This window comes from Helianthus annuus, chromosome 3, assembly GCF_002127325.2.
Source record: "Helianthus annuus cultivar XRQ/B chromosome 3, HanXRQr2.0-SUNRISE, whole genome shotgun sequence".
Lineage (NCBI taxonomy): Eukaryota > Viridiplantae > Streptophyta > Magnoliopsida > Asterales > Asteraceae > Helianthus > Helianthus annuus.
In genome coordinates, this window is record NC_035435.2 from 81,211,065 (window position 1) to 81,219,142 (window position 8,078).

The 8,078-nt window shown below is 41.1% G+C and overlaps 1 protein-coding gene across 1 annotated transcript; it reads left to right on the plus strand.

Moving 5' to 3' along the window:
* Positions 1 to 4,032: 4,032 nt before the first annotated feature.
* LOC110931784 lies at positions 4,033 to 7,874 on the plus strand. The gene is made up of 4 exons (XM_022175162.1): positions 4,033 to 4,329; positions 5,725 to 5,841; positions 6,760 to 7,020; positions 7,842 to 7,874. Exons 1-4 carry the CDS (start codon positions 4,033 to 4,035, stop codon positions 7,872 to 7,874), a joined length of 708 nt encoding a protein of 235 aa, XP_022030854.1.
* The last annotated feature ends 204 nt before the right edge of the window (positions 7,875 to 8,078 follow it).

The following is an 8,078-nucleotide window of genomic DNA, read 5'->3' on the forward strand; positions in this document are numbered from 1 at the left end:
CCAAAACACAGACAGTGCACACATTAATACGGTAAGTTTTCAACCATCATCTGAGCTTTATGTGAATGAACAGATTCCATCACCAAGGGTTGAGAAAGTGGTAGAGCATAATGAGTATGACATTGACCAGGATTTGATTTCACAAACTAAATTGGAAACTAAAGATGTGGAAAAATCCTTTAACGTTCCATTTCCTTCGGCGTTAATAGCCCCGGTGTCAACTAAACCAAAAGTGGATTCAACACATTATGAAAAATGGGAAAAATTCGAAAATCGAAATATTAATTTACCCTTGTTGAAAATAATTAAAGAAAATCTCGATAATGTTGAGTGTTTAAAAGAATTAATTTCCAGAAAACGACGTCACAAAATTCCAAAAGAATTAGATTTAACTAATAATGTGAATGCCATTTTGTTGGGTACTCTTCCCACGAAACTCCAAGATCTGGGAGCGCCTATTATTTCTATACAAGTTGGCAATTTTAAAATAGACCGGGCTTTATTGGATCATGGAGCGAGTGTTAGTATTTTACCGGGGAGTTTATTTGATCAGTGTGATTTTGGTTCATTAGAAAAAGCTGACACAACTGTGGTTTTAGCTGATCAAACTCCTACAAGTCCTAGGGGGATTGTGCGAGATGTGATAATTAAAGTTGGTGATTTTTATTATCCGGTAGATTTTCTTGTTCTTAATTGTGTTAAAAATTATCAACCAACAGTTATTTTGGGAAGACCGTTCTTAGCCACCGCTCATGCTAATATTAATTGTGTTGAAAGAACGGTCAAGTTTAGGTTTGGGTCTCAAAAGATGACAATTAAAATATTTTCCAGTTTGACTAAACCTAAAGCTAATGACAAAAGTGGACCTTCTGAAGAGAAGAGTCAGAAAGAGTGTTTTATGGTTAACGGGTTAGGCGAAAATAAAAGGAAGAGACAGAGAAAAAGAACAAAGAAGAGGAAAAGGAAAGGATCATACCCGTCGGATGAGGAGGAGGCATACATGTTATTCCTTGACAAATATTGGGGAATGGGTGCTGATGATAGTGATGATACGATGAAGAAGGCGTGCAAGCATCCCACTCAACCACCATGAGTGCCAGGTTAGGTCTGGCTGAAGACGTTAAACTTAGCGCTCTCGGGAGGCAGCCCGAGGATGTAGAGTATTGTATTTGTGTTTTGTTTTGTTTTGTTTTGCTTTGTTTGGTTTTGTTTTGGTGTTGTGTTTGTGTTTTGGCATGTTATTACGTTTCAACCCTCGCGGATGCAATGATTCAAGTGTGGGGATGTTTGGCAACATCCCCGTTGAGATATCGGCGAATCCAAGAGATGTTTATGAACCGGTCCGATTACCGCAGCTGCATCACTACCAACACTGCTGATTTACTAATCAGGTTGTGTCTTGTTCTCATTTTGTGTACCTTTGTATATATTCATGTTTAAGTTTTTGGTTGGGCGGTTGGGTGGTGTTTTGATGTGTTTAGTTTATGGATGTGAAAGTTGGTGGTGTCATGTTTTCAAAGAAGAAAAAAAAATATAAAAAAAATTAAAATGAAAATACCAAAAAAAAAAAAGAAATTTGTGGTTTGAGTGTGGAGCCTTTTGGTTGGTGTTGAAAAGGTTTAGCAATCAAGTTTCCTTAAAACCATACATTGGGGTCAATGTATCCCAAGTGTGGGATGGGGAGAAATTTTGAGGTTTTTTAAAAAAAAAAATTAAATCAAGCAAAACATTATGAGAATTTGAACACCTTGGATTAACCCCAAATGATGCACCGGCAACCCTTAATACCCTTTTGTTCTTGGTGAGAGTTGAAGCCACACTTGTACATAAATAATGCTTATCTTTGATGAGAGTGGCAACGGGTGGGGGTGCATTAGAACTTGTGCCTTAATACGGTTTGAGTCCTTAAGTTAAATGTGAATGTAGAAAGGATAAGGGCAATTAGGTAGCTTCGTCTTGTTGAGTGCGAGTGTGGGATTTGGGGGGTTGGACCTCATTAATTATATATATGAGCATGGTTGCGAGAGGGGTGGGGGTTTGGACATTTAGTTGCCCAATTTTGTGCCTAAATCCTATCTTTTGTTACCCCTTAGCTAGTTTCCTAAAAACTTACCCGACTTGACCCGGTCTTATAGTGTTAGTAGTTATTTTAGTAGTGTGTAGATACGTTCGATGTTATGTTGAATGTTGTTAAAAAAAAAGAGTGATGAAAAAAAAACAAGAATGGAAAAAGCAATGAAAAAAAAATGTTGAGTTGTCTTGTATATAAGTTTAAGTTTGTTTGTTTGTTTGTTTCATTATGTAATAAAAGACCGGGTAAGTCCTTGCTACCACATATATATTCCATTTCCTACCATATGCCTAGCCATGTTACAACCTAAGGTCCCTTTGATTTGCATTCATGTTTGGCACTTGTTAGGAGGAGGACCGATTTAGGTACAAGCATATATTTGTGCAATCACCCGTTTGCCTTTTGTGTGTCTAGCGTATCTTTGCTAGTGCTTACTTGTAGCCGAGAGGAGAGATTTAGAGAGAGGTGTATTGTTTTGGGTGTTAAGAACGGGTTAGTAAAAGGACAACATGTGTATGCTTGGTTTGTGTTGATCACTTGTTTTTGAAATGATTTGTGAATGAGTTGCTTGGGACAAGCAACAGGTAAGTGTGGGGATGTGACGGGTGGTCCGTAGGACAACCCTTAAAAGGTCTAAATATATGCATAATCCTTACTTTATTCGGTTAATTGCTTGAACTTGGTAACCACTAGATGATTTGATGTGCAGGTGTTAAAGTGTTCAAGATGCAGGATTTGTGAAGTCTAGATGAATGCTGAATGTTCGGGAAGTTAAGAAGTGAAGGAATCAAGAATTAATGAAGAGACAAAGAAAAAAATAATATTCAGCACCGTAGCCTACGGCTCCTGCCGTAGGTTACGGCTCCCCCACATGAGACACTTGCACTGCCGTAAGACAGAAAAGAAGGGGCGTAAGGGAGTTCTGATCGCCGTAAGCTACGGTCTGTGCCGTAGCTTACGGCACCATGCTGATTTGTTGGACCTTGTTGACTGCCGTAAGCTACGGCGACTGGCGTAGCTTACGGCGCCGACTGATGCCTTCTTGTAACTCCTTCCATTTAATGCTCATTTCATGGGGTTTTATGGTGTCTTATGATGGGAAATCGGTTACACATCAATTACCAACAAATTTGGAGAGCTTCTTGGAGACTTTTTGGGGTGAAGAACACTTATCTTTTCATCTAGTTTTTGTTGCTTTGATTTGGATGAACAATAATACTCTTGTGATGATGTTTGTTCAAGCCATGAGCGGCTAAATCATACGTGGCTTCCTCCAGACAGATGGTTCAGTTAGGTTTTATTTCTTTCCAGTTTTATTCATGTTTGGAATTACTTTTGGATTGACAAACCTTTATAAGTAATTTGATGTGTTGATTTTGTTTGAACTATTTTCTTGTGTTTTTGAGTCCTTACTTTACAATTTGTTCGGTTGATGACAAAACCTTGTAGCGGATTGGGTGACATAGAGTAGGTTGATTCACGCTAGTGAATAGGGTTAATTGACTTATAAGAGATCTGATGACAAAGACCCGTTTTCAGTAACCAATCAAACTAATCAACTTTTCCACACTATGTCTATGTGGTGTCAATTATTGAATTAAACTGAGATTTTGTAAACCTAGAACCTGAAGTTTGGAGGAGGTTATCTTTACCACTATTGTTTTCTAAATCACATTAGTTTAGATTTTATTTTCTAAAAAAAACAACCAAACCAATCAATTAATTATTTTATTTAGTTAATTTAGATAGAAAACCAATTCTGACCACATACTCCTCGTGGACCGACACCCTACTTACCCTAACTAGTTAAGGTATTTAGGAACTTTTTATAAATATTTTTTTTGGCCGACCAAACGACATCGATCACTCCCACACCTCTTGTAAATAAGCATGTAGTAGAATTAGCAGATGGTAAGTCGATTGAAGCTTCTCATGTTCTGTTTGGTTGTAAACTTGATCTTATGGGTCAAGTGTTCGACGTTGATCTACTCCCCGTCACTCTTGGAAGTTTTGATGTGGTCATCGGCATGGGCTGGTTGTCCAAGCATCAAGCAGAAATTCTCTGTAAAGAGAAAATCGTGCGTATCCCTCTTCCCAGTGGGGAATCTTTGTCGGTTCAGGGTCATCGTAGTGATGCCATGGTCGGCATCATCTCAGCTATGAAAGCCCAGAAGTGTCTACGAAAGGGCTACCCTACTATTCTAGCTCTTGTTACCGATTCACAACCCGAAGAAAGGAAGATCGAGGACCTTCCAGTTGTTCGTGAGTTTCCTGACGTGTTTCCTGAAGAGTTACCCAGTTTACCTCCACATCGTCAGGTGGAATTTCAGATTAACCTCATGCCTAGAGCAGCTCCGATTGCTCGTGCTCCTTATCGTCTTGCACCAGGAGAGTTGCAAGAGCTGTCTAACCAACTTCAAGAACTGTTGGATAGAGGTTTTATCCGACCCAGTTCTTCGCCTTGGGGAGCCCCAGTTTTGTTTGTAAAGAAGAAGGACAGATCTTTCCGTATGTGTATTGATTATAGAGAACTTAACAAGGTGACTGTTAAGAACCATTACCCTTTGCCACGTATCGACGATCTGTTTGACCAGTTGCAAGGGTCAAGTTTCTATTCCAAGATCGACTTAAGGTCAGGTTATCATCAGGTACGAGTCCGAGAGGAGGATGTTCCCAGGACGGCTTTTCGGACGCGGTATGGCCACTATGAGTTTCTGGTTATGCTGTTTGGGTTGACTAACGCACCAGCGGTTTTCATGGATCTCATGAACCGCATGTGCAAACCGTATCTCGACGACTTTGTAATTGTTTTCATCGACGACATCTTGATCTACTCCAAGAGAAAGGAAGACCATGAGCGACATTTACGTCTTATCTTAGAGCTCCTGAGGAAGGAGCAACTCTACGCGAAGTTCTCTAAGTGTGATGTCTGGATTCGAGAAGTACACTTCCTTGGTCATATCGTTAACGAGATGGGGATACATGTAGATCCTGCTAAGATCGATGCTATTAGGAATTGGGCGGCACCGAAGAATCCTTCGGAGGTGCGACAATTTCTTGGTCTTGCAGGGTACTATCGTCGGTTTATTCAGGATTTCTCGAAGATCGCTCAACCTCTCACCTCCTTGACACAGAAGAACGTTGTTTATACTTGGGGAACGAAACAGGAGGACGCTTTCCAACTCTTGAAACAGAAACTCTGCAGCGCGCCGATCTTGTCTCTACCTGAGGGTACCGAGGATTTCATGGTTTATTGTGATGCTTCTATTCAGGGTCTCGGTTGCGTTTTGATGCAACGCGAGAAGGTGATAGCTTATGCTTCTCAACAGTTAAAGGTTCATGAGAAGAATTATACGACTCAGGACTTGTATTTAGGGGCTGTGATATTTGCGTTGAAGATTTGGAGGCATTATCTGTACGGTACCAAATGCACAATCTACACCGATCACAGGAGTCTCCAGCATATCTTCGACCAGAAGGAATTGAATATGCAGCAACGTCGTTGGATAGAGCTTCTGAACGATTACGAGTGTGCCATCAAATATCACCCAGGTAAAGCTAATGTTGTAGCTGATGCCCTTAGCCGAAAGGAGACGAAGCCTAAACGTGTTCGCGCTCTACAGCTTACTATTCACTCTGGTTTACCTGCTCAGATTCGTTCCGGTCAGATCGAGGCATTGAAAGAAGAGAACATCAAGGCTGAATACTTGTGGGGCATGGAAAAGCGACTTGTGGAAAGATCTGACGGCATTCATTACTTTATGGAGTGGGTATGGGTTCCTCTGTATGGTAATCTTCGAGAGCTTGTGATGGATGAAGCGCACAAGTCTCGGTATTCTGTTCACCCGGGCTCAGATAAGATGTATCAGGACCTTAGGGTTATGTATTGGTGGCCAAAGATGAAAGCTCACATAGCGACGTACGTGAGCAAGTGTTTGACTTGTGCCAAAGTCAAGGTGGAGTATCAGAAACCTTCAGGTCTACTTTAGCAACCAGAGATACCCACATGGAAATAGGAGCAGATTGTTATGGATTTCGTCACTGGCTTGCCGAGAACTCAAAATGGAAATGATACCATCTGGGTGATCGTTGTCCGCCTCACGAAATCTGCGCACTTCCTCGCGATCAAGGAAACGGATAAGTTTTATCAACTTGCTGCTGTTTATCTGAAGGAGGTGGTTTCTAGGCACGGGGTGCCAACCTCTATTATCTCTGACCGTGATCCGCGTTTTATCTCAGATTTGTGGCAGTCTATGCATAAATCCTTCGGCTCACGTCTCGACATGAGCACTGCTTATCACCCACAGACGGACGGTCAAAGTGAACGAACCATCCAAACTATTAAAGACATGCTGCGAGCATGCGTGATTGATTTTGGCAAGGGTTGGGAGAAACACTTGCCTCTGATAGAGTTTTCTTATAACAATAGCTACCATACCAGTATCTAGGCAGCTCCATTCGAAGCATTGTACAGACAAAAGTGTCGTTCACCTCTCTGTTGGGCTGAGGTGGGTGAAAGCCATGTCACAGGCCCTGAACTTGTGTTGGAAACTTCAGAAAAGATTGTCCAGATCAGAAACCGTATGGCGGCAGCGCGTGACCGTCAGAAAAGCTATGCTGACAAGCGTAGGAAACCGTTGGAATTCGCTGTAGGCGATCGTGTTATGTTGAAAGTTTCACCGTGGAAGGGTGTTGTGCGCTTTGGGAAGCGCGAAAAGCTTAATCCGCATTACGTTGGGCCATTTAAAATCTTGGAACGTATCGGTAAAGTGGCTTACAAGCTTGAGTTACCTGCTGACCTGGGTAATGTTCACGATGTCTTCCATGTTTTGCAATTGAAGAAGTGTTTGTCTGATGAAACACTGATTGTGCCGTTTCAAGAACTCAAGATTGACGACAGGTTGCTGTTTGTCGAAGAACCCATGGAGATCATGGACCGGGAGGTCAAGGTGCGTAAACATAGCCGAATTCCGATTGTGAGAGTTCGTTGGAACTCAAGACATGGACCGGAGTTCACATGGGAGCGCGAGGATCAGATGAAGCTTAAGTATCCTCAACTTTTTCATGATGGCCAATCTAATTCGGGTGCAACTGGCGAATTTCGGGACGAAATTCCACTTCAAGTTGGGGATGATGTGGCAGCTGAGGAAAATCCGCAACAATCTTGATTTATCACTTCACTCCTCTGTGCTTACTTGTCAAATTTCAGGACGAAATTTCTTTCAAGTTGGGGATGTTGTGACAACCCAAACTTTCAAGGTCTGTATCTCTTCGTCACATGATCCCGTTTCTTGTTATTTCTCTTTCATATCCCTTACGACGATAGAAATTAGTAAACACTTGTGACGGTAATTTAATTGTTAATTGTTTAATGTGTATGAGTGTGTTAATTGCTTAATGTGTATGAGTGTGTGAATTGGGTAGGACTTTGTATCGTGTATATGATTGGGCCGCACCCCAAATTATTGAAGCCCACCCCTTGATTACTAAGTATTGGCTGTATTGCCAATGTGTTTCGGCTCACTTGGGCTTGAGCCCATTATCACGGCCGACCAAAAGGAGGAACCGCCCAATCAAATATTATTTATGTGTATGTAACATGATTAATGTATATAACAAGAACTCAAACAAAACCCTACCCTCTCAAGTGTGCGTACAGCAGGAGAAACCCCCCTGCCCACGAGGCTTTCTCCTTTGGATCGAGTGATTCGGTTAGTGAAACCGTATTCATATTGATTTCTGTTTGATGATCCTGTTTATGTGATTATAGATGTTTGTTGATGTTGTGTTCTTGTTTATGTGAAATCCTATAAACCTTAATCTTTCGTATGAATTATATGCAATAAGGTTTTGTGATTAGATGTTGGCCCTATTAATGCTCGATGATATATAATTACATATGTGTGAGTTTAGTTTGTTAGAAGTACAACCATGTGCATGAGCCGTAATGAATGATGCTGTTTATGGATTCATCTTGTTGATTAATTGGTAATTTAGAAAGTTAAAA